The sequence below is a fragment of the Corythoichthys intestinalis genome, chromosome 18, assembly GCF_030265065.1.
Source record: "Corythoichthys intestinalis isolate RoL2023-P3 chromosome 18, ASM3026506v1, whole genome shotgun sequence".
In the NCBI taxonomy this organism is placed as follows: Eukaryota; Metazoa; Chordata; class Actinopteri; order Syngnathiformes; family Syngnathidae; genus Corythoichthys; species Corythoichthys intestinalis.
This window is the reverse complement of record NC_080412.1, coordinates 10,026,915-10,054,200: the sequence shown is the minus strand read 5'-3', so window position 1 is coordinate 10,054,200 and position 27,286 is coordinate 10,026,915. Positions and strand designations below refer to the sequence as shown.

The 27,286-nt window shown below is 40.6% G+C and overlaps 2 protein-coding genes across 2 annotated transcripts; both read left to right on the top strand.

Moving 5' to 3' along the window:
• Nucleotides 1-951: 951 nt before the first annotated feature.
• On the top strand, nucleotides 952-16,591 carry zw10 (zw10 kinetochore protein). The gene is made up of 16 exons (XM_057820996.1): nucleotides 952-1,175; nucleotides 1,418-1,552; nucleotides 1,634-1,735; nucleotides 1,884-1,961; nucleotides 2,782-2,941; nucleotides 3,027-3,176; nucleotides 7,527-7,724; nucleotides 7,872-8,008; nucleotides 8,083-8,265; nucleotides 8,466-8,701; nucleotides 8,822-8,893; nucleotides 10,695-10,864; nucleotides 10,932-11,062; nucleotides 11,142-11,273; nucleotides 15,989-16,191; nucleotides 16,264-16,591. Exons 1-16 carry the CDS (start codon nucleotides 1,071-1,073, stop codon nucleotides 16,382-16,384), a joined length of 2,313 nt encoding a protein of 770 aa, XP_057676979.1. The 5' UTR covers nucleotides 952-1,070; the 3' UTR covers nucleotides 16,385-16,591.
• Nucleotides 16,592-23,577: 6,986 nt separating this feature from the next.
• On the top strand, nucleotides 23,578-26,825 carry LOC130906832 (G protein-activated inward rectifier potassium channel 3-like). Its single transcript, XM_057821494.1, has 3 exons — nucleotides 23,578-23,709; nucleotides 23,804-24,887; nucleotides 26,629-26,825. Exons 1-3 carry the CDS (start codon nucleotides 23,578-23,580, stop codon nucleotides 26,823-26,825), a joined length of 1,413 nt encoding a protein of 470 aa, XP_057677477.1.
• The last annotated feature ends 461 nt before the right edge of the window (nucleotides 26,826-27,286 follow it).

The window sequence follows — 27,286 nt, the reverse complement described above, 5'->3', positions numbered from 1 at the left end:
ATATGAAACTCCAGTTCACAGTTTCACAGATGTTTATTGGTCATCAACATGCTGTGTAATTAAAGTTAATACATACAAAATAAGGAAACACATCTATATTAAACACTGTAGATGTTAGCATTGCTACATTGAGGATAATGGAGAAAAACCCATAACCCACTGTGTATAATAGAAAACGCTAATACGAATCCATATCACAGGGCAGGCTTATTAACAACCTAGCCATGCTCTCCATTGAGCGTGAGCTTGCTGAAAAACTTGATTTCTCTGATGTTATAAATGGCTTTCCTGTCAAAAAATCTAGGCGCATCACTGTTTGAGGGCTTGAAAACCCCAGGGATGTGGAAGGGGCAGGCACAGGATGTTTAGTTATACTGTTTTGTTGCTTAGCAGGCGGGCATAGCACTCTCAGTTGTATTGTATTGTAGCCTCCATGGGACAATAGATGGAAATTGTTTATATTGTGTCACATCACATTATGGTCTGTTAAATTTAACTGTCCATCTCAAATAATTTGAAAATTTACAAGCGATAAAAGTACTGCGTATGTTGTCATGACAAGCCGGTGGCAGAGTTGGTGTGGTGTGGTGGGGCGGGGGGCTATAATGGTCTCTTGTCCCCGGGCCCCTGCAAGTCTGTTGACAGCACTGAGTACTTAACACACTCTTGTTACAATGTGTCCACATGTCTTACTTAATTCTGCCAGGCTTGCAAGCTCTCCCAGACCCAGTCTAAATGGATTGGAAGTCTTTCACCGTCAATCAATGGCGCTGAATCACTGTCATTGGCAGTGATTGAGTTTTTGTTTTATCATTTTAAAACGTCAGTACCGCTCTGGTCAGAACAAAGCAACTCTCGTCTGACGCTTTGGAGCGCAAGTGGTGTGAAGAGACATTTATCGTCGCGTGAAAAGCGACGAAGAAGAGTAAGAAAAGGGGCGGTGCTTTCTCTCGGCCTTGTCCAATCAAACGCCTGGCGCGAGCACTGCTGATCTGTCATAGTTTTGTATAGAAAATAAATAAATTAAAAAACATACAGAAATATATGTCAACACAACCTCGCGAAGCAGAATGTCGTCGTTTGTCACCGAAGTCCTCGTCAACTCCGGCAGTCTGGAGAAAGAAAATCTGTCCAGTAAAATCAGTAAATTGTCGCGCAAGATAGAAGATACCAAGGTAAAGCGCACTGCTAGCTTAGCATTAGCTTACATGATGCTAAGTTGCTGAAAGTTCGGGTGAGCATTGGCAGATAACGCCAATGAAAAAAAAAATAGATTCCAGTCTGACTGTAAATAATACAACAATCCAGCCGTACACGTCCATATTACAGGATAAGTACAACGTAGTCCGAGACATAACTGAGAACACCATCTTGATGAATGACATTTCTTTTAGATTGTTGCTTATCTGTATTATAGGAAGAAGTATCTGGCATGTTAAACAAGCGGTATAATGACTTATTACCGAGTCTACAAGCATCTGAGGACCTCATGGTACAGGTCGATGAGGTTTCCATAGAGATGGACACCCTTAAGAAAATTATGGAAACAGAGGTATGTATAAAATGGGATTAAAATAACTAAAAAACAACAACACTAAAGTCCGTTTTAAGTTATCATTGTTTTAAAAACCAGGTTCAACCAAATATCAATGAGGCTGCAGCTGAGTATACAAAGTTGAAGCAACAGCTGGAGAAGAACACGCTTGTCATCTCCCTGCTCGGACACCTGAAGGAGGTAGACAGTTCATTGCAAATTACGCAAATTTAAATTCTGAACAGATCAGTCATGTTTTTTACCCCCGTTAATTAAAGGTCCATTTATGGAGTTCGAGCATGTATGCAACAATACTATGATATAGAAAAGTACTGTCTGTGTCTTTCAGTTCCACTATGCAATGGAAAATTCCAACAAAGCCCTTATGGAAAAGGAGTATGTTGATGCTGCTAATGAGCTGGAAAAGGTATGAAATAATATAAAACTGTATGTAATTTAATCTTCAACCATAGACTTCATAATATATTGATGGGCCGCGGGGCCGATTAATAGGGGGCCTATCTCCGTCAAAGCTGATCAAATGGAAACACAGACAAAGAGCTTTTTACGTTGATTATTCTTTTGAATAAATGCTTAAATCCCTGAATTATTTATTGATATGGACATAAAACAGTCTCGATACTTGGTTAAAAGCAAAAAACAACATGCTGGTAGCATTTATGTTACGTAAATATGTCGAATGTGCTGCTAGTCTTTAAGCCACTGTGGCGCCGCCTTATCACCACCAACAGCTTTTTACGGTGAAAATTCTTGTGAATAAATGCTTAAATCCCTGAATTCTTTATAGATATGGACGTAAAGCAGTCTCGATTCTTGGTTAAAAGCAAAAAAAAGGCCAGTTAGCATTTTACGTAAATATTGCGAATTATGACGCCAATGCCGTAGCAGTTAATTTCTCCCATTGATTTTTTTTCACGTTTCAAAATGCATGCATGGTATGAAAAATATAATATTTACCTTGAATCCTCGAACAACTCACTCCTGAGACAGTCCTTCCTGTTTGAATGCGGTACAGCTTTCATACTTTTTAAACCTAAATCTGGCGTTGGATCGCTGCATGTGTTTGCGAATAACTGCGACCGACTGAAGCAGAGATCCTTCTACTTGAAGGCATGTCATTATGAAGTCTATGCTTCAACTCAACTGTGGTATAGAATATGGGGGCTTCTTGTACTGGACATCATACGACCGACGACACCACTCAAAGTGTCTTCGGCTTCTCCCAGGCAAGGATGAGCATGGAGTCCCTCAAAGGCTGGAAGGACACGGAGCTACCACTGCTCAGCGCTCTCCGCTCGGAGTTGACTATGCAAAGGGAAAACCTTGTGTATCATCTGGGAGATGAATGGAAGCGCCTCGTCATTTGGAAATTACCTCCATTAAAAGGTCAGGAAGAAAATAATAGTGTATCATGTGGACCAACGGGCTATGAAAATGGATGGATGGATGAATTTTTTACTGGTACCAACAGAGCCTACAGATGTGGCCTTCTTCTTGAAAGTGGAGCTGTGTCTGAGCCATGCTTCTGAAAAGGACAGTGAAGCACAACCTGATGTGCTCGCCAATGTCTTGCAATCGTTGGCTATACAGGGAGACCTTCAACACAAGATCAACCTCTTCAGTGAGACCAAACAACAACACAAACATCACAAAAATTGTCTGAATGAAAAACTCCAGTCGGGTTATTCTTATACAACCCCTAGCAAAAAGTATGGAATCGCCAGTCTCTGACGAGCACTCACTCAGATATTTTATGATTTAGAACTCTGATAAAAAGCTTGAAAAAATAATGAATTAGTTCAAAAGTGCAAGTCTTTTGCATTCAGAAACACTAAAAGAAATGAATAAAAAACATGGTGGTGGTCAGTAAATGTTACTTTTATAGAGCAATTGCAGGCAGTGTTGTTAATCTTACTTTAAGAAAGTAATTAATTACAGTAAAAAATTACTTCTCCCAAAAGGTAATTGCGTTAGTTACTCAGTTACCTGAATGTAAGAGTAATTAGTTACTTGGTAATGTAACTGGTGATAATTTTCATGTTTTTTTTTTTCTCCCCAAAAAAAATACAAAAAAAGGTCACACAATGTCAAGTTTAAAGGGTTTTTGGGACAATTGTCCCTAGCCCAATTCTTTACCCTAAACTTAACTAGACACAGGGGTAGGGATGGGAATTGATAGGATTTTTACGATTCCGATTCCATTATCGATATTGCTAAACGATTCGATTCTTTATCGATTCTCTTATCGATTCTAATTTGGGGGAAAAGAACAAACGTTTTGATTGGCATCGAGTTTGTTTAATCAGAACTCACAACCTTACAAACTCACAACGAAATCAAAAGAGGCCCAAAGCCTCAATGTTAACTGTGGCAATAAGTGGCAAATACACAAGAATGTGTAACATTTTACTGAAACATTTATCTAATAGAAATAAAAAATATTGGTATATATTGGCAGATAGGTTGTTGTTCTACCTTTGGCAATATGTGTTAAAGCAGGGGTCCCCAAACTTTTTCCTGTGAGGGCCACATAACTTTTCCCTTCTCTGATGAGGGGCCGGGGTCAGTTTGTAACAGAAAAAGTGTGACGATTGCAGAAGTGCATAAATGTAAAAAATTATTGTTTTTCAGAAAGCCACAATCAAATAACCCTTTCTGGATTCTTCACGGAATGAAAGTTAAAAAAAAATAAAAATAATAATATAATAATAATAATTAATAATACAAACACTATTAATTAAATAGATAATAACCAAATAACCCTCTCTGAATTCTTCAAGGAAAAAGGCCAGGAAATAAATAACACGATTGAGAAAAAATAAATAAATAAAAATGGCCGGACCAAATGTGGAGGCGGGCCGTATTTGGGCCGCGGGCCGCAGTTTGGGCACCCGAAGAAATGCCGCATCCAAGCGAGTGAGCGAGCGAAGTGAGAGAGGGAAACACTTCTACGAGCCTACGTTCTTTGTTAATGTTAATATCTACAGAGGCAACGCCTGTATGTATTATCTTTTGTGTTGTTGTTGTTGTGTTTCCACTCGCGATCGGACACTTAAATCCAGTTGTGTAGTGGTTTGAACGATGTGCTAATGCTAGCGAACGAATGCTAACCATACTGTTATTAGCAGCTAATCATCGCTGATTTACGTTGATGCAAACCTGTTTGTTGTTGGGGACGAAATTGATTTGTTTCATTTCTATTCTTAGTTTCACTCTTCAAGTGATGGTTGAATAAAGTCAGCAAATTATACCAACGTCTTCTACATCGTCATTTGGGAGTTTAGCTAGCTGTATAGCCAGACCTGAGCTTTAGCCTCTCTGTGAGGACAGCGCAGTCGTATTCCCTCCCGATGCTGTTACCTCCACCTTGCAATAACTGCAAGTCGCTTTGTTGTAATTTTTCCTCGTGAAGTGAGGACACACTTTCGAGCGTTTGCACCTACGTGCTGTCATTTTTATGTTTATGGCTGCAATGCTCGTGCTTACCCGTCGTAACCTTTCATTTTCACACTCTTTCCTGGTGGTTTAGTCAAACTTTGGAGCGAGTGGTTCTTGGCGCCATGCTAGTTTGATGCGTCTGGACAACAAGACACGTCACGACGCAATACGCGTCTTTAGGAATCGTTAAAGGGATCGTTAAGGCTTTTTCATTGTGATGTCGAGGCCTCGAAACACTCGGAACCGGTTCCGAATTGGGATAGGATTTCGATTCCCATCCCTACACAGGGGTATTGCGGATTTTGCGATAACTAGATAGTAACTTTTGCTATTTGTGGAAGTCAATTAATGTTGTGAATCAAACGTTTAAGTTGTTAAAATTGCTCCTGTTATTGCATTAGTTCTGTCTACTTTCGACATGTGTAAGTTTTAAAACTGTTTCATCATTGAAAGATACATTTAAGGTTAAGTTTTGCCGATTTAGGAGCATTTTAGATAAAAAGTTACTTAGGTTTGCTAGGATGGTTCTCTACAAGAGAGCCTTTCTGAGAAGTCTACTCCTTTAAGATGGCGGCTCTTTACTAACGCATCTAGTTCTTTATACATGTTGCTAATGCCGCTGTGTCTGTCATTTGCATCTAGTTCTGTATATATGTGATATCTACCGTAGCATCATGTGGGCGTAGTTTGTAGGCTATCTGCTACAGTCAAGTATTATTGGAGCCACCTAGCGTAGTAGCATCGCGTTTGCAACGGCGTCACACTCGCTTGCCTCCTCCCCACTCCTGCTCTGCTCTCTCGTCTCCGTGAGTCAGTCTTTCTCAGACTTTTCTCGCGTCAGTCAACCAACATAGTATCGCATGGTAACACACGCCTTTCCCGCCTCAGTAATGGTAACAGCGTAGCCAAGATGAGAAAACTAATTAATTAGATTACTCACTACTGAAGAAAATAACGCAGTTAGTAACGCCGTTATATTGTAACGCCGTTATTAACAACGCTGATTGTAGGGAAATATATATGGAATCACTCCATTCTGAGGAAAAAAATATGGAATCTTGAGAAACAAACAAATAAATAACAATCGAAACACATTTCTAGTATTTAGTAGCACCACCTCTGGCTTTTATGACAGCTTGCAGTCTCTGAGGCATGGACTTGATGAGTATTCTTCAGCAATTTGTTGCTAACTCTCTTTGATCGCAGTTGCCAGATCATCCTTGCAGGTCGGAGCCTTGCTGTGGACCATTGTTTTTAATTTCCACCACAGGGTTGAGATCTGGGCTATTTGCAGGCCATGAGATTGACTGGATGAGTCTTTTTTTCCCAAGGAATGCTTTAACAGTTTTAGCTCTGTGGCATGATGCATTATCATCTTGGAAAATGACATATTTTCAATTAAGGGGATAAGAAAGCGGTCTAAAATTTCAATGTAAACTTGTGCATTTATTGAAGATTTAACCACAGACATATCCCCAGTGCCTTTGCCTGACACGCAGCCCCATATCATCAAGTACTGAGGGAATTTTGATGTTTTCGTCAGGCAGTCATCTTTGTAAATCTCACTGGAACAGCACCAAACAAAAGTTCCAGCATCATCACCTTGTCAAGAGTTAAGAATCTGCATTGGACGAGGTGTCAATAGTCAATAATCTGCATTGGACAAGGTGATGATGCTGGAACTTTTGTTTGGTGATGTTCCAGTGAGATTTACAAAGATGACTGCCTGGAGGAAACATCAAAATTCCCTCAGTCCTTGATGATATGGGGCTGCATGTCAGGCAGAGCCACTGGGGGATGGCTGTGGTTAAATCTTCAAGAAATGCACAAGCTAACATTGAAATTTTGGACAGCTTTCTTATCCCTTCAATTGAAAATATGTCAGTCATTTTCCAAGATGACAATGCATCATGCCACAGAGCTAAAACTGTTAAAGCATTCCTTGTAGAAAGACTCATCCAGTCAATCTCATGGCCTGCAAATAGCCCAGATCTCAACCCTGTGGTGGAAATGAAAAACAATGGTCCACAGCAAGGCTCCGACCTGCAAGGATGATCTGGCAACTGCGATCAAAGAGAGTTAGCAACAAATTGCTGAAGAATACTCATCAAGTCCATGCCTCAGAGACTGCAAGCTGTCATAAAGCCAGAGGTGGTGCTACTAAATACTAGAAATGTGTTTCGATTGTTATTTGTTTGTTTGTTTCTCATGATTCCATATTTTTTTCCTCAGAATGGAATGATTCCATATATATTTCCTTGCACTTGCTATATAAAATTAACATTTACTGATCACCACAATGTTTTTTATCCATTTCTTTCGTGTTTCCGAATGCTAAAGAGTTTGCACTTTTGAACTAATTCATTATTTTTTCAAGCTTTTATCGGAGTTTGTTCTACATGATAAAATGTCTGAGTGAGTGCTCGTCCGAGACTGGTGATTCCACACTTTTTGCTAGGGGTTGTATTAAGGTGCCACTGTATTTTAGTATTGAAGATGGTTGGGTGCAGCCAACTGCTGATGTGTGTTTCAGGTCAGGTGTTGCTGAAGTACATGTTGAAGCCTGTGGTACTACACCCATCACTGTCTGTGTCAGTGACCGAGCAGCAGGGAAAAGGCGTCGTCCTGACCTTTGAAGAACGGAAGGGGTGTCACGAGGAGCATACCGCTCCATCGCAGGTCTATCGTGAGGTGCTCATGGTGCTCAAGACGCTTCATGCAAACCTCCTAGGTAAGTGGCTCTAGAATATTAGAGTGCGGACAATTACCAGGGCAATACAACATGGTGACAATCTGTTTTTAGTTTCATGCATTTTTTTAAATGAATTTATTAATCAACCCTTTCCTATCAGTATGTTGTTGTTCTTGTTTTCCTCAGACGTTGCAGTCGGTGATAAAAAGCTATCAACCATCTTCGGGGAGCTTATATGGGAGGAGCTTTCCCGCTGCATCATCCACGAATGTCTGCTCTACTCCATCCCCACCAAGAGCAGCCAGCTGGAAAAATACAACAAAGTACACACAGTGACTGCCCTGTTACTTGCACATCTCAAGCCATTTAGCAACTCTTTGTCATGTATTTTTAACAGGTGATCAAAGAGACGGAAGAGTTCGAGAAGGCTTTAATCGAGATGAAGTTTCTGCAGGGCGAGTCCACCAACCTACTGAAATACGCCCGAGATGTCAACTGTCACTTCGCCAGCAAGAAGTGCCTGGATGTTATCGTGGCAGCACGCAAACTCATGACATCTCAAATGCACAGTACTGTCAAGGTACTGCACATTTAACAAAATGTTGCCAACATAAAATCCATCCAATTTTGTGGATCTTTTCATCCTTCTGTTGTGAATTTCAATTAGTTTATCGCTACTAGACATCTAATCCATTTGAACTAAGATTCCAAATGGATTTGACCTCTATTGCTGTCAATAGTAGCCAATGATTTAAAGGTGGTTTGGATTTCTTTGTTAAGATCATGCCAGAGTCCAAGCTGCGTCTCCCCAAGCTTCCTCCACCCGACGGGTTGCCGCCAGTGAAGAAGGAACACCCCAGCGAGCAATCTGGCACTGCCACCACCATGGAGAACGCCAGTCAGCTGTCGGTGTGGAGCATGTGTCTGCCAGCATGTCGCATTAGCGAGTCTGTGCAGCAGCTTATGGAGCTGGCCCTCAACACGTTGGAGGAGGCTATCAGAAGCTCCCCTCAGTGGTATGTTCAAACCGTCACCTGTTCAACATCAACCATTCACCTCCTAAGAATGAAACATTTGATTCAAATTCACTTCAAAAAGGCAGTTGATCCCATCATGTATCTTTTTTTTCCCCGCAGTGCATCCCAACTTTTCTTTACTGTCCGAAATATCTTCGAGCTCTTCTACGACGTTGTGCCTACATATCACAAGTAAGATGATTTTGAAGCTTTTTTTGAAGTAAAAAATGATGACGTTTTGTGGGTGTTCTACGTGCCATTGGAAATATATTGGAAAGTTTTTGTCAACTTTTGGTTGAACTATATGTTTTGTGATGGGTCGTTATGTTTGTGAATTCTTTTTCATGTGTGAATTACGTTAATGGGACGACAAAAAAAACAAAAATAAAAAAACAAAACAATTAATCTTATGTTTTTTTGCCATTGGAAATGGGGTTTTTTGATAAAAAAAAATTTTTTTTTTTTTGGCACAACAGTGAATGTTATAGCCAAAATCGAAAGAGCCTACCGGCTACGTCATGAATTTTTGGAATGTTTCAAAGTTGGAACCTTGGAATTAGTCAAAACGTGTGAGCGTAAAGAAATATGAATATTATATTTAGTGCTGCAGCGATTAATCAATTAACGTGAGTAATTCGATTAGAAAAAAACTTTGAATTTTGCTGCGTTGAGTATTCGTTTAATTAGGGTGGCATTAAAATGGTTTGTTTTGAAAGTGTTTGCATTTAGTTTGATTAATTTGGGTGGATACACTGACCTCTAGTGGCAACAGTGAATATGACATGTCATTTAACATGGCTGAATCCAGCTGCTCCCTGTTAAGTCCAAAGATAATATGTGTTTTTATGCTTTCGTAATTTAGTTTATATGTATATTTAGGTGTTTTTTTTTGTTTGTTTTTTTTTTTGTGGGAACATGTGTTAGAACGATTAAGAATATTGTGAAAAAAACAAGCATTTTAAAGCACTTAGGGCAGTGTACTTTTGCTATGCAATTTAACCAATTCTTCTTTTGTACTTAGATCCTCATTTATTTATTTATTTTCTAATACCGTTTGAGGCTAAGCTCAGGTGTTTTAAGTTACTTTTAAATAAAAATGCAATTCTTCAGTTTGAAGAAACACTCGGGAATTTTATTTTGTGTTCGCATTTAATGCCCTTTTGAAAGTGCAATCTTAGCAAGCCTTTGTTTTACATCTCCTAAAATTTCTTCTGCAACACATTAAATGTTCCTTATCCGATTACTCGAATTTTCGAATTAACTAGTTGTTAGATTCATCTAGTGCTGCAACGATTAATCGATTAACTCGAGTATTCGATTAGAAAAAAAATATTCGAATTCAATTTTGTTGCTTCGAGTATTCGTTTAATTAAAGGGGCGTTGTAATGGTTTGTTTTGAAAGTGTTTGCATTTAGTTTTATTGATGAGGGTGGATACACTGCCCTCTGATCTGCCTCTTTTTACATGGCTGAATCCAACTGCTCCCCTGTTAAGACCAATGTAAACTAAGTTTTTGTTTGAACTAATGTTTTTTAAAACATTCTTAATTTAGTTTATAGGTATATTTAGCCGTTTTTTTGTGGGAATATGTGTCTGAACCATTTGTTAAGAGCATTGTTAAAAATAAAAAAAAATGATAACAAAAAAATAGCATTTTATAGCATTTAAGCTACTTTTTCTGTGTCAGTTGGCCAATTGTTCTTATGTTGTACATAGAGCCTCATTTTTCAAAAATGTTTTTATACCGTTTGAGGCTCAGCTCAGGTATTTTAAATGTTCATGTTCCTTATCTGATTACTCGATTAATCGAACTAACTAGTCCATCGATTAATCGACTACTAAAATATTCGATAGCTGCAGCCCTAGATTCATCAACTACTAAAATAATCGATAGCTTCAACCCTAATTATATGTGGGGAGCGTTGCAAAACATTCCCACAATTAGTACCTCATTTTTGTTGCACCAGAAAGTAAAATAGTTCTTTTTCCCTAGGGAGAACTTTCTCAAGTTTCCCCACCTGGCTGCCATCCAGCACAATAACTGCATGTACCTGGCCCACCACTTCCTCACCCTAGGTCACTATTTTAGACCCCACCTGCCACAGCCCCTCAACCAGGGACTGTCTACCTTTGTCGACATGGTGCCAGCATTCAGGAAATTAGGTAATGTTGTCTTCTTGAAATTTAAATGAGACAAAAATTTGACTTTGTTTGTGCGCGTATTATCCAGGCGCTCAGTGCTTCTTAGCGCAGATGAACGTCCAGAAGGGAGAGCTGTTGGAGCGGCTCTCCAGCGCTCACAACTTCTGCAACCTGGACGACGCTGACAACTTTAAAGCGGCCAGCAAGGCCGTGAGACAGGTGGGCATAGGGTGACTGCAGCTTTCAGGCCTCTTGCCGTCGTTTCGTGATAGCGCGGTGTGCACGTGGTTGTCTGCAGGTGATCCACCAGTTGAAACAGCTGGGGACGGTGTGGCAGGATGTCCTACCAGCCAGTGTTTACTGCAAAGCCATTGGCACCCTTCTCAACACAGCCATCATGGAAATGATTGCCAAGATTATGATGCTAGAGGTTTGTTGTAGTTCCGTCCACATCAGTTAAATATACATTACCATTCAAAAGTTTGGGTTCGCTTAGAAATCTCCTTATTTTTGAAGGAAAAGCACTATTTCAATGAAGATAACATTAAACTCATCAGAAATACTTCTCATACATGTTTACGTGGTAAATGACTATTTTAGCTGCAAATGTCTGGTTTTCAATGCAATATCTACAAACTGTAGATGTATAGAGGCCCATCTCCAGCAACCAGCACTCCAGTGTTCTAATAGTACATTGTGTTTGCTAATTGCCACTGAAGGATAGTAGATGATTGGAAAACCCTTCTGCAATGATGTTGGCACATGTCAAAACAGTTTAGTTGGTTAGAGAAGCTATAAAACAGACCTTCCTTTGAGCTAGTCGAGTATCTGGAGCATCACATTTCTGGGTGTGATTAAACTTTCAGAATGGCCAGAAAAACAGAACTTTCATGTGAAACGCAACAGTTTATTTTTGTTCAAAGAAATCAAGGCTATTCCATTCGAGAAATTGCCAAAAAACTGAAGCTCTCCTACAACGGTGTGTACTACTCCCTTCAGAGAACAGCACTAACAGGCTCTAACCAGACTAGAAAGAGAAGTGCGAGGCCTCGCTGCACAACCAAGCAACAGGACAAGTACATTAGAGTCTCTAGTTTGGGAAATAGACGCTGTACAGCAGGGGTCCCCATCTGCCGGGCCGTGGACCAGTACCGGTCCGTGGCGTATTTGCTACCGGGCCGCACAGAAATAATAATTTATTAACGACCGCATTCTGGCCGAATCAACCCTGTGCCCCTGCCTAACACACCAATATCCCTGTCTACTCTAGATATAATACTACAGGATAGATTAGAATGTCGTCATTGAAATCCATTGATTGGACTGCTAGCAGTACATCTTGTTTTGTGTATATAATATATCTATGTCCGCTTCTCCTCGATAATAATGTATTACTAGGCCGCGGGCGCCGCACATTTGTTCCCGGAAATAATTAGCCCCCACACTAGCGAAGATGACTGGAAAACAGACGTCTTTGGAGATATTTTTTACGGCGAAAAGGGCACCTGACGAGCCAGAAGACGAGCCTACAACCTCGAAGACCCACGAACTGCGAAGGAGTGGATTCGTGACCCGTTTGTGAATAAACTGAGTGATTCGAGCATGTCTGTGCAACAGAAGGATCAGCTTGTGGAGACCACAAATGACGCCGACCTTAAATGTACATTTGAGACAGCAACTCTACCGAGGTTCTGGATTAAAGTCATTCTGGAATATTCTGACATCGCTACGAGAGTATTGAAAACCTTGCTACAGTTTCCAACATCGTATCTTTGTGAAGCGGGCTTCTTAATTAATGCTTAATGACAAGGCAAAGTCGTGTACAGTTGTTGTGTGCAGCTAACATGGTAGAATGTATCTGAGGAGAGGTTTTCTACATGTCCTTCCATGATCAAACGTAAGTTAATATTCCTTTCTCTAAAGAAAGTTTGTAGTTTTTACTTTGGAATCGCTGCATTGGCGGCCATGTTTAACGTTACACGCATGCGCAGAACCGCACCGTTGCAATTTTTGATGGGTTGCAAAATTTGTCAGAACACCGGTCTGTGAAAAAAAGACCCAAATAACACCGTTCCGTGGTGCAAAAAAGGTTGGGGACCCCTGCTGTACAGGTCCCCAGCTTCGTTAAATAGTACCCACAAAACACCAGTGCCAACATCTACAGTCCTTCAAGGCAGAGTGGCAAAAAAAAAGACATATCCATGTTCTTTTGCCCGTATTAGTCGTTTCCATTTGTTGGCCAGTCTCAGATATGGCTTTTTCATTGCCATTCTACCTCGAAGGCCAGGATCTCAGAGTCGCCTCTTCACTGTAGATGTTGACACTGGTGTTTTGCAGGTACTATTTAACGAAGCTGGTAATTGAGGACCTGTACGGCATCTATTTCTTACACTAGAGACTCTAATGTACTTGTCCTGTTGCTTGGTTGTGCAGCGGGGCCTCCCACTTCTCTTTCTAATCTGGTTACAGCCTGTTAGTGCAGTTCTCTGAAGGGAGTAGTACACACCGGAGAGGAGGAGGAGATCTTCAGTTTCTTGGCAATTTCTCGCATGGATTTGCCTTCATTTCTTAGAACAAGAATAGACTGTCGAGTTTCACATGAAAGTTCTCTTTTTCTAGCCATTCTGAAAGTTTAATCACACCCACAAATGTGATGCTCCAAATACTCGACTAGCTCAAAGGAAGGTCAGATTTATAGCTTCTCTAACCAGCTAAACTGTTTTGAAATGTGCCAACATCATTGCAGAAGGGTTTTCCAATCATCTCCTATCCTTCAGAGGCAATTAGCAAACACAATGTACTATTAGAACACTGGAGTGCTAGAGATGGGCCTCTATACACCTACAGTGCCTTGCAAAAGTATTCGGCCCTCTTGAACCTTGCAACCTTTCGCCACATTTCAGGCTTCAAACATAAAGATATAACATTTTAATTTTTTGTCAAGAATCAACAACAAGTGGGACACAATCGTGAAGTGGAACAAAATTTATTGGATAATTTAAACTTTTTTAACAAATAAAAAACTGAAAAGTGGGGCGTGCAATATTATTCGGCCCCCTTGCGTTAATACTTTGTAGCGCCACCTTTTGCTCCAATTACAGCTGCAAGTCGCTTGGGGTATGTTTCTATCAGTTTTGCACATCGGGAGACAGACATTCTTGCCCATTCTTCCTTGCAAAACAGCTCGAGCTCAGTGATGTTGGATGGAGAGTGTTTGTGAACAGCAGTCTTCAGCTCTTTCCACAGATTCTCAATTGGATTCAGGTCTGGACTTTGACTTGGCCATTCTAACCCCTGGATACGTTTATTTTTGAACCATTCCATTGTAGATTTGGCTTTATGTTTTGGATCATTGTCCTGTTGGAAGATAAATCTCCGTCCCAGTCTCAGGTCTTGTGCAGATACCAACAGGTTTTCTTCCAGAATGTTCCTGTATTTGGCTGCATCCATCTTCCCGTCACTTTTAACCATCTTCCCTGTCCCTGCTGAAGAAAAGCAGGCCCAAACCATGATGCTGCCACCACCATGTTTGACAGTGGGGATGGTGTGTTCAGGGTGATGAGCTGTGTTGCTTTTACGCCAAACATATCGTTTTGCATTGTGGCCAAAAAGTTCAATTTTGGTTTCATCTGACCAGAGCACCTTCTTCCACATGTTTGGTGTGTCTCCCAGGTGGCTTGTGGCAAACTTTAAACGAGACTTTTTATGGATATCTTTGAGAAATGGCTTTCTTCTTGCCACTCTTCCATAAAGGCCAGATTTGTGCAGTGTACGATTGATTGTTGTCCTATGGACAGACTCTCCCACCTCAGCTGTAGATCTCTGCAGTTCATCCAGAGTGATCATGGGCCTCTTGGCTGCATCTCTGATCAGTTTTCTCCTTGTTTGAGAAGAAAGTTTGGAAGGACGGCCGGGTCTTGGTAGATTTGCAGTGGTCTGATGCTCCTTCCATTTCAATATGATGGCTTGCACAGTGCTCCTTGAGATGTTTAAAGCTTGGGAAATCTTTTTGTATCCAAATTCGGCTTTAAACTTCTCCACAACAGTATCTCGGACCTGCCTGGTGTGTTCCTTGGTTTTCATAATGCTCTCTGCACTTTAAACAGAACCCTGAGACTATCACAGAGCAGGTGCATTTATACGGAGACTTGATTACACACCGGTGGATTCTATTTATCATCATCGGTCATTTAGGACAACATTGGATCATTCAGAGATCCTCACTGAACTTCTGGAGTGAGTTTGCTGCACTGAAAGTAAAGGGGCCGAATAATATTGCACGCCCCACTTTTCAGTTTTTTATTTGTTAAAAAAGTTTAAATTATCCAATAAATGTTGTTCCACTTCACGATTGTGTCCCACTTGTTGTTGATTCTTGACAAAAAAAAATTAAATTTCATATCTTTATGTTTGAAGCCTGAAATGCGGCGAAAGGTTGCAAGATTCAAGGGGGCCGAATACTTTTGCAAGGCACTGTATATAGATATTGCATTGAAAACCAGACATTTGCAGCTAAAATAGTCATTTACCACGTTAACAATGTATGGGGTGTATTTCTGATTAGTTTAATGTTATTTTCATTGAAAAAAATAGTGCTTTTCCTTCAAAAATAAGATTTCTAAGCGAACTCAATCTTTTGAACGGTATATATGTTTTTTACACTAAATTCCCATGTGGCACATTAAAAAGTTACGCCAATAAATACAGTCAGATTCCCATTCTTTGTACATCAGCAGCTGAACAAGACAGAAAAAAGAGCAAAAAGAGACACATTTTTAGAGCTTTAACCCTATAGGGCATGTGACTTTTTGGGGATTAAAGTTTTTATTTTTTTCCCCTAGAAATACAATTATCAATAGATAAAATGTTATCAAATAAATAATAACAGAAATACGCTCTGGTTATTGCCGCCCATTACGCACAACACACAAAGCTGTTTTTTTTTCATCGTATTTAACGCACTGCCATTGACAACAATAGGCGTCCAATTCGATAGTGCTAGATGTTGAATGAAGTGAATGAACGAATGTTTATTCGCCTCTCAGTCAAAATGGATTGGACGTCTTGCGCTGTCAATGGCAGGCAAAGAGCTCAATGACTGACCCATAAAGGATTAAGGCATCCTACATTTGTCTCCGACTCCAGGATATTTCTTCGGAGGAAGGCGAGCACCTGCACGCGCTCTGCCAGACGGTCATCGAGGAAGGCCCGCTAGTCTTTGTACCGCTTACAGACGAACACAAGAACAAGAAGTACCAGGAGGAAGTTCCCCTCTACGTGAAGAAGTGGAGCGCTTTCAAGGAACTAGCCATCGTACTGCTCGCCAACCTCCAGGAGATTGTCGACAGGTACAAACTATAGTAACATCGGCAAATAAACATTTTCGTGTGAAATATCTTGTACGTGACCCTTCTCTTCAGGTGGGCAGACAATAAAGGTCCTCTCGCATTGGAGTTCACGAGCACTGAGGTGAAGAGTTTAATCCGAGCCTTGTTCCAGAACACAGACAGAAGAGCCATAGCTATGACCAAAATCAAATGAAATTTGGAGGACATAACCATAGATATTACATAACGACCATCAATGCAAGACTGAAAAAAAAACATTGGACATTCAAAGCTGTCAATGGCGGCAATACAGTTTAACAGCTCTCCTAATGCCAAAAGCACTTGTACATGACAATTGCCTTTAAGTGCCCCACAACCAAAAAGGCATTCTTCCATGTAAAGTGTGTAAATAAAAACTGTTTGCCAAACTACAAACAGTGCATTTCCTAATTTGTAGTTGTGTGTGATCAATGTATGGAATGTCTGTTGCACCAAAACTTTATGCAAATATTTCCATAGAGATTGCTCAACTATTCATTTCCAATGGCAAAAACATGGCGGAAAACACTCAGGTGACTTGAAGTTCCGCTCCGAGATCCCCAATTTGGCCAACTTTCACAATTGTCCGATATGCATGTGTGATACATCATTGGAAAGCTTAAAATCTCAATTTTCTGGGAGGCTAAAAATTTTGAACAGGAGGGCATTTAAAAAAAAAACAAAAAAACAGCGGAACCCTATCTGGGGGTGAGAGCAGATTTACAGACGCCATGACTTTAACGAGATATTATCGCGTACTTGCCTTTTTTCGATCCAAAAACTCCATGTGGCATGTATCACCGAGTGTTGAGACAGCTGTGAATGGCCACAGCTGGATTTTGGGGGGATTTTATGGGTGAAACACTGTAATACAAGGGTCGCGATGCGGAAAATCAAGGAGTGGTCAAGATTTTCTTTTTTTTTTTGTCTTTCTCTTTTACATTTTTTCAATTTTTTGTTTTGTTTTGATCGATTACTTATCATCCAATATATCGGAGAAAATGCGACTAACAAAAAAATAGAATTAAGCGATAGTTATGAGGTAGATATCCGTGACATTTTTACGGACAATTTTTTTCCATTGTGACGTCATTTGTTTAAAAAATAAATTATTCACTCGCATATTTTAAAAGTTTTATTTTTTTAAACATCAATTGATGATTCTAAGCTAAAAATGACAGACATTTTGAATAATAAATATAATTACCTTCGTTTTATGGCTGGATTGAAACAAAAGCCGTTGCGTGACATCTTTAAACGGGGGTTGTCAGGGTAAAACGGACAAATTAAAAATAGTTTGGGGGCTTAATGTGCCATGAATCTGATATGGCAGCATGAAGACATATTGTTCTATCAAACACAACAGCTGTTTTGGCTTAAAATACAGCAGTTTCTTTCAAAGAGGGCTGAATGGGCAGAAACTGCTTTTTCAGTCTTGTCTGTGTTTTCTGCCATATATATACAGTGGGGAGAACAAGTATTTGATACACTGCCAATGGGTTTTCCCATTGACTATCAAATACTTGTTCTCCCCACTGTGTGTATATATATATATATATATATATATATATATATACACAGTCATGGATGAAATTATTGGTACCACTGGAATTTTTCCAGACAAATACAGCATTTGTCACAGAAATTAATGCAATTACAAATGTTTTCAGTATGATACAATACTCAAAAAACAGGCTGGATAGAATTGTTGGCACCCTCAATCAACTCAATATTTGGTTGCACATCCTTTAAAAGTAGTAACAGAAAGCAATCTCTTCCTATATTCGTCAAGTTTCGTGCACCGTTCAGATGGAATTTTGGACCACTCTTCTTTTGCGAACTGTTTCAGGTCCCTCAGAGTTGAAGGGTGCCTTCTTGCAACAGAAATTTTGTGATCTCTCCATCGGTGTTCAATGGGATTTTGATCAGGACTCATCGATGGCCACCTCAGAATTCTCCATTGCTTTTGTCTCCAACCATTTCCTGGTTTCGTCCATATATATGTTTCATTTTTCTTTCATAACTGGTACAATAAAAAAAAAGTCATCACAAAATCAACGCACACAAAAGTTATCGGGCGGTTTTTGGCAAAAACTAGGTCAAAGTTTTACAAAAACCTTGCCAAACATTTCAATGGCACCATTCATTTCCAATGGCACAAAAACTATCCCACTCACTCCTATTGATTTGTAATTTAGACCTGCATAAAATCTCCACCGGTGTTCATTATTTGTGACCCAAGGAAATACTTTAATTACCCCAAAATTAACAAGAAGTTATTGAAATTTACAGAAAGTGACCCAAAACCCATGAAAAGTTGACCGAAAACAACAGAATGACCTTAAAATTTCCCCAAATCAACTGGAAGTGACATGTATTCATGTGAAAAAATTAGAACACTCTATGGAAGCATGTGTGTTTTCTAACATATTTGGTCATATGGATATTTATTATTAATTTTAACAGTCTTGAGAGATTCATGAAATCGAACTAAACTAGGGTTGTTCCGATCATGTTTTTTTGCTCCCGATCCGATCCCGATCGTTTTAGTTTGAGTATCTGCCGATCCTGATATTTCCCGATCCGATTGCTTTTTTTTTGCTCCCGGTTCAATTCCAATCATTCCCGATAATTTTTCCCGATCATATACATTTTGGCAATGCATTAAGAAAAAAATGAATAAAACTCGGACGAATATATACATTCAACATACAGTACATAAGTACTGTATTTGTTTATTATGACAATAAATCCTCAAGATAGCATTTACATTATTAACGTTCTTTCTGTGAGAGGGATCCACGGATAGAAAGACTTGTAATTCTCAAAAGATAAATGTGACTTTTTATATTGTGACTAAATATTGCCATCTAGTGTATTTGTTGAGCTTTCAGTAAATAATACTGTAGCCATTTAACTTCAGCCCAAATGCATGATGGGAAGTGCAACCATGACTGTGCGTAGTGGTACCAATTGATATATCTTCTCTGCGTTGGGAAATAACATAGGTTGTTAAGAAAAAGATCAATTACTACCATTCTTCCCCACATTGCTTCCCACAATATTTCTAATTGTAGGGAGAGGGATTGTAAGGCTTTAACTAATTAAAAAAAGGCTCCAAAGGCTGCCAAAATTCCGTCTACTCATTTTACGCTTCCTTTTAGCTCTATATATAGGTAAAACGGCGCCATTACGGATTGAACGCGACAACGTGTGAGTGGGTCGTGCAGCGCATGCATTAATTGCGTTAAATATTTGAACGTGATAAATGTTTTAAAAATTTACGGGATAAATTTGATAACCCTACCTTAAGCCTAAACTAAAGACTCTGGATAAGTGTAACATATAATGTCTCTAACGTTAAAAACAATTAGAAAATGATTTAATTTAAAAAAAATAAATAAATTTTTTTTAAAAAGGCATGTTTGATATTTTTTTACCGATTCCGACACTTTGAAAATGACGTGATTGGATCGGCATCCCGATCGATCGGGACATCTCTAAACTAATCACTTAAAACTGGAAAAAAAAAAAAAAATTTTAATAACTTTCTGTAAAATTTTATTTTAAATAAATGCAATTTCTGTTGAATAAATTATGACAAGCCGTCATTCAATCCCACTTAAAATGGCTAAAATCACACACAGGGGTATCACATCAGGTGTACATGATTAGATCATTAACCAGTGTTTTGAAGGAGGCTTACCTTGTTTAAACCTTACATTTAATTCGGTGTGTCCCTGATTGTTGAAGTGAGAGAAAACACCATAGTGAGATCAAAGGAGCTGTCTGAGGCCTTCAGAAAGAAGATAGTAGACACTTATGAGTCTGGTAAGGGATTTCAAAAGATCTCAAAAGAATATAAAATCAGCCAATCCACTGTCTGGAAAATAGTTACAAGTGGAGGACATTCAAAACAACTGCCAATATGCCCAGGTCTGGCCGTCCAAGCAAGTTCAACCCGAGAGCAGACCGCAAGATGCTAAAAGAAGTCTCAAAAAACCCTAAAATGTCATCACGTAACTTACAGCAGGCTCTTGCTACTGTTGATGTGAAGGTGCATGCCTCTACTATCAGAAAGAGACTTCACAAGTTCAACCTTAATGGGAGGTGTGCAAGGAGGAAACCTTTGCTCTCCAAGAAAAACATGAAGGCCAGACTGAAGTTTGCCAGAGTGAATTTAGACGAAGACCAGGACTTCTAGAATAATGTTCTTTGGACAGATGAATCTAAAATGGAATTATTTGGACACCAGAACTAATGACATGTTTGGTGTAAACCCAATACAGCTTTCCAGGAAAAGAACCTCGAACCAACTGTGAAGCATGGATGTGGATGTGTCATGGTTTGGGGATGCTTTTCTACAGCAGGACCTGGCCAGCTCACCATCATAGAATCCACCATGAATTCGATTGTGTATCAGAGGGCGCTTGAAGAACATGTGAGATCATCTATGAAAAAATTTAAAGCTGAAGCGAAATTGGACCCTGCAACAAAACAATGACCCAAACATAACCATAAATCCACCAAGGACTGGCTGAAAAGGAAGAAATGGAGAGTCCTGGAATTCCCGAGTCAAAGTCCAGATCTTAATCCCATTGAGATGATGTGGGGTGACTTGAAACTGGCTGTACATCCAAGAAACCCCTCAAACATCTCAAAGCTAAAAGTATTCTGCGTTGAGGGGTGGGGCAAACTTTCTTCAGACCGATGTCAAAGACTGGTAGATGGCAACAAAAAGCGTCTCATTGAAGTTATTTCAGCCATAGGGAGTAACACTAGCTATTAGGTGGTAGGGTGTCCAAACTTTTTCTTCAGCTAAAATATGCATTTTTGTTGACATATTTGGTTTAATGAGTAAAACAATGTTATTTTCTGTTGTTTACCTGCTAATCACTTTCTTTTCCAGAGATAAAGAAAACAAGATCAGACACTGATATGGGAACATTTCTTAATAAAGAACTAATTATTTAATCAGGTGTCCTAATTTTTTCACATGACTGTAAGTAAAAAAATCCAATTCGTTTGAACTTGGAGGACTGATTGGAAATGCTCATCTTTAATTGCCATTCATGTCGGGAGAGGTCCAATCCATTTGCCCCTAACAGTTCAAATGGATTGGGCATCTAGCGCTGTCAGTGGCAGCTAATGATTCAACAAGGAAGAAACCCAAAAATGCCCCAAAATGAATAGAAAGTGACTGACAATCTAAAGTGGGGCTAATAAGTATTTAGTCAACCACTAATTGTGCAAGTTCTCCCACTTGAAAATATTAGAGAGGCCTGTAACTGTCAACATGGGTAAACTTCAACCATGAGAGACAGAATGTAGAAAAAAAGAAGATCACATTGTTTGATTTTTAAAGAATTTGCAAATCATGGTGTAAAATAAGTATTTAGTCGATACCAAAAGTTCATCTCAATACTTTGTTATGTACCCTTTATGGGCAATAACAGAGGCCAAACGTTTTCTGTAACTCTTCACAAGCTTTTCACACACTGTTGCTGGTATTTTGGCCCATTCCTCCATGCAGATCTCCTCTAGAGCAGTGATGTTTTGGGGCTGTCGTTGGGCAACACGGACTTTCAACTCCCTCCACAGATTTTCTATGGGGTGAGATCTGGAGAATGGCTAGGCCACTTCAGGACCTTGAAATTCTTCTTACGAAGCCACTCCTTTGTTGCCCTGGCTGTGTGTTTGGGATCATTGTCATTCTGAAAGACCCAGCCACATCTCATCTTCAATGCCCTTGCTGATGGAAAGAGATTTTCACTCAAAATCTCTCGATACATGGCCCCGTTTATTCTTTCCTTTACATAGATCAGTCGTCCTGGTCCCTTTGCAGAAAAACAGCCTCAAAGCATGATGTTTCCACCCCCATGCTTCACAGTGGGTATGCTGTTCTTCGGATGCAATTCGGTATTCTTTCTCCTCCAAACACGAGAACCTGCGTTTCTACCAAAAAGTTCTATTTTGGTTTCATCTGACCATAACACATTCTCCCAGTACTCTTCTGGATCATCCAAATGCTCTCTAGTGAACCGCAGACGGGCCTGGACGTGTAATTTCTTCAGCAGGGGGACACGTCTGGCAGTGCAAGATTTGGGTCCCTGACGGCGTATTGTGTTACTGACAGTAGCTTTTGTTACTGTGGTTCAGCTCTCTGTAGGTCATTCACTAGGTCCCCCCGTGTGGTTCTGGGATTTTTGCTCACCGTTCTTGTTATCATTTTGATGCCACGGGATGAGATCTTGCATGTAGCCCCAGATCGAGGGAGATTATTAGTGGTCTTGTATGTCTTCCATTTTCTAATAATTGCTCCCACAGTTGATTTCTTTACACCAAGCGTTTTACCTATTGCAGATTCAGTCTTCCCAGCCTGGTGCAGGTCTACAATTTTGTCTCCGGTGTCCTCCGACAGCTCTTTGGTCTTGGCCATAGTGGACTTTGGAGTGTGACAGATGTCTTTTATACCGATAATGAGTTAAAACAGGTGCCATTAACACAGGTAACGATTGGAGCCTCGTTAGACCTCGTTAGAAGAAGTTAGACCTCTTTGACAGCCAGAAATCTTGCTTGTTTGTAGGTGACCAAATACTTATTTTCCACTCTAATTTGGAAATAAATTCTTTAAAATCAAACAATGTGATTTCTGTTTTTTTTTTCACATTCTGTCTCTCATGGTTGAGGTTTACCCATGTTGACAATTACAGGCCTCTCTAATCTTTTCAAGTCGGAGAACTTGCACAATTGGTGGTTGACTAAATACTTTTTTGCCCCACTGTATATAAAGTAACCCATAGGAGAGCAAAGAATCCCCATGCATTTTCTTCTGAAATTTCATTTTCTAGTATAGATTTATTTACCTTTTGAGTTGTATGACAGCCATCTGTTTATGCATGGTTAACATCTTATGGAAATGCTGTGCTGTTTTGATGATTGCCTTAAAAATACATCGGTGTTTCAAGACTTTTAACATTCCATCTATCTAAAGACATCTGAGATAGTCACCAGTTATTAGGACAAGCACTACAAAAATTGCATGGGCATTGTGACAACTAGTGAAAAAATGACAGTCGCCACATCTGGACAAAGCTTTCTTTTAAGCCTCAGGCAAACAGTTGAGTAATCTTTTCCAATCAAAGGTTTTCTTTTGAGTTTCTCCGATAGATTCTGAGGATTAACGCTAATCTCCTATTGGTAAGCGTATGGTGGGACCACTTCCCACTGATGAAGCCTCAACGTATACTCAAGTATGGCGGCTCAGGCTGTGAACCATCTGGCATTTGTTCTTCAAATCCAGCGAGAGACGCTTTTAATTTCATTGTCCAGAGCAATCCTATCCAAACGTCTCCAAGCCACTCGAAGATGATTTCCACTGTGGTTTGCAGCAACGGGGCCCCGATTCAAAGCAGACGGTGCGACAGTTTCGACGGGAGGATTGAGAGTCCCACGAAGAAACACCTGCCAGCACCACAATTTCAATCAATTACTGACCAGGTATTGCTTTGTCTTTTTAATCGAATGTGTTTGGATTTTTGATATTGGAACACTTAACTAACTGACTGCTCATCCTTTTCACCTTCCACCTGAGGAGGACCCCCAGTTGCAGATTCAGAGTTCCTGCAGCCCAGCTGCAATGTCCTTCCAGCAGCGGGATGTCCAAATGTCTCCGATGGAAACTACTGAGGAGGCCCCAAAGCCTAAGCAATCACATCAAGGCAGCAAACTGAAACGTTTCAGTTCCAGGTGGCAATCGGGGGGCTCCTTCAGTCGCAGCAACATTTCCCTTCAAACACCTGAGACAGGGAATGGGTCAAAGACTGAGAGAAAGCGGCGCAAGCTCTTAGGCGACCCACAGTCGGCGTACTTGACCACCGGCAGCCAACGTCAGCGTTACGTTAGCAAAGACGGCAAGTGCAGGGTCAACTTGGGGCCAATCGAGGACAAAAGGCGCTTCATTTCAGATATTTTCACCACACTGGTGGACCTCAAGTACCGCTGGTTCCTTCTCATCTTTACCATGTGCTACATCCTCACATGGTTGACCTTTGGCGGGATCTACTTCCTGGGCGCATGGTTGCGAGGCGATATCGCGCACGTGCACGACCGACAGTGGCGGGCGTGCTATGAAAACGTGGACAGCTTCCTGTCCGCACTGCTGCTGTCTTTGGAGAGCCAGAGGACCATCGGCTACGGATCCAGGATGGTGACAGCCAACTGTCTGGAAGGGGTGGTGCTCCTGATGGCGCAGTCCATCATAGGCTCCATCATCGATGCTCTGATGGTAGGCTGCATGTTCGTCAAAATCTCCCGGCCCCAGCAGAGGGCGCAGACGTTGATCTTCAGCAAACACTGCGTCGTATGCGAGCGAGATGACAAGTTGTGCATGCTCTTCCGTATCGGGGATTTGAGGGAAAGCCACATGGTGGATGCCAAGATCCGGGCCAAACTTATCAAATCAAGGCAGACCAAGGAGGGTGAATTTATCCCGTTGGAGCAGTCAGAGCTCAACTTGGGTTATGACACAGGCGGGGATCGACTGCTGCTGGTGGAGCCCCAGACCATCACCCATGTCATCAACCAAAGCAGCCCCTTCTGGGAAATAGGGGCCCAGCGTTTGAAGAGGGAAAGTTTTGAAATCATCGTTATCTTGGAGGGCATCGTGGAAGCCTCTGGTTAGTACTTGTCCTTCTCAAAAAATTAGCATAATGTGATAAAGTTCATTATTTTCTGTAATGTACTGATTAGACTTTCATATATTTCTTCATTATTTTTATAAGCCTTTTACTGTTTTAATATAGATGATTTTGGCAAAAAGTCCAGAAAAAACAAAAATCCCTATCTCAAAAAATTAACATATTTCATCCGATCAATACAAAACAAGTGTTTTTTAATAAAAAAAACGTCAACCTTCAATTAATTATATCAGCAATGCACTCAATACTTGGTCGGGAATCCTTTTGCAGAAATGACTGCTTCAATGCGGCGTGACATGGAGGCAATCAGCCTGTGGAACTGCTGAGGTGTTATGGAGGCCCAGGATGCTTCGATAGCGGCTTTAAGCTCATCCACATAGTTGGGTGTGGTGTCTCTCAACTTCCTCTTTACAATATCCCAGATTCTCTATGGGGTTCAGGTCAGGAGAGTTGTCAGGCCAATTGAGCACAGTAATGCCATGGTCAGTAAACCATTTACCAGTGGTTTTGGCACTGTGAGCAGGTGCCATGTCGTGCTGAAAAATGAAATCTTCATCTCCATAAAGCTTTTCAGCAGATGGAAGCATGAAATGCTCCAAAACCTCCTGATAGCTAGCTGCACTGACCCTGCCCTTGATAAAACACAGTAGACCCACACCAGCAGCTGACATGGCACCCCAGACCATCACTGACTGTGGGTACTTGACACTGGACTTCAGGCATTTTGGCATTTCCTTCTACCCAGTCTTGCTCCAAACTTTGGCACCTTGATTTCCGAATGACATGCAAAATTTGCTTTCATCTGAATAAAGTACTTTGGACCACCAAGGAAAAGTTCAGTGCTGCTTCTCTGTAGCCCAGGTCAGGCGCTTCTGCGGCTGTTTCAGGTTCAAAAGTGGCTTGACCTGGGGAATGCGGCACCTGTAGCCCATTTCCAGCACACGCCTGTGCATGGTGGCTCTGGATGTTTCTACTCCAGACTCAGTCCACGGTTTCTGAAGGTCCCCCAAGGTCTGGAATCGGCCCTTCTCCACAATCTTTCACCGGGTGCGGTCACCTCTTCTCGTTGTGCAGCGTTTCCTGACACACTTTTTCCTTCCCACAGACTTCCCGCTGAGGTGCCTTGATACAGCACTCTGGGAACAGCCTATTGGCTCAGAAGTTTCTTTCTGTGTCTTAGCCTCTTGCTTGAGGGTGTCAATGATGGCCTTCTGGACAGCAGCCAGGTCAACATTCTTGCCCATGATTGCGGTTTTGAGTAATGACCCAGGAGGACTAGTATATTTACCTTCTAAACGATGACATCTATCCATCTATTCTCTATCCACCCTAAATCTTTATCCTCTGTGAAGATTGACCAATAAATAATTAAATGTGGAGATGCTTTACAAAAGAGTTTATGGACCAGTAGAGCAGGAAGCCCGACACAATTTCTCCACAGTTTCTAAAACAAAAAAAAGTTTTGTTATGGTGTCCTGACCATTGAAATGTCAATTTTCCAGAACGGCACCTTTAACTGGAAGGGCTGCCAGCATGTGAATGAATGTTCATTTGTAGCCAACCCTTGCAGTCAAAATGGATTGGACGTCTACAAGTGACTCATTTAAACAGTTTTAATGAAGTTTTTAAGAGACACAAGATTGAAGGTCTATGATTATCAATGGCACTGACAAAGTTAATAATGAGGTTGATTAAATGTCCCTTTGTCATTGCTTCTTAGGCATGACGTGCCAGGCCAGGACGTCCTACACGGAGGACGAGGTCTTGTGGGGTCACCGCTTTGAGTCATGCATATCTTTGGAGAAAGGGGCCTTCCGCGTGGACTACAGCGCTTTCGACAAAACCTTTGAGGTTCAGATGTCAAAATTGAGTGAAAAAGACAGGAGAAGTGGAACCAGACAAGAACTTGCATTTTAGCTGCAGAAACACATTTTGTCCCCCAGGGACATGAAATTGCATTATTTTATAGCTATCTTTGAGGGCCATATGGAAAAAAAACCAAACAAATTATTGTAAAAATAAATAGATAAATAGATATATAAAGATATATAAAGATATATATATATATATATATATATATATATATATATATATATATATATATATATATATATATATATATATACACACAATTGCAATATATAGTTTTTACACATTTTGTAAATGTAAATCGTTTCTCAAGTTGTTTTGCCTCCTCCCAATGTCAATAAAAATGCATCTGTACTTGGTAGTAAAAAAAAAAAAAGGGGGGGGGTTTCTTTTTTTAAACTTTTGGTAGCGCAGTCCATCCCTCCTCCCGCCGCCCAGCAAAGGAGCCATCGTCCCCCCCCAGGATCCAGGGTGGTCCTCCGGGCCACCCGCGCACCCATCAACCGGCC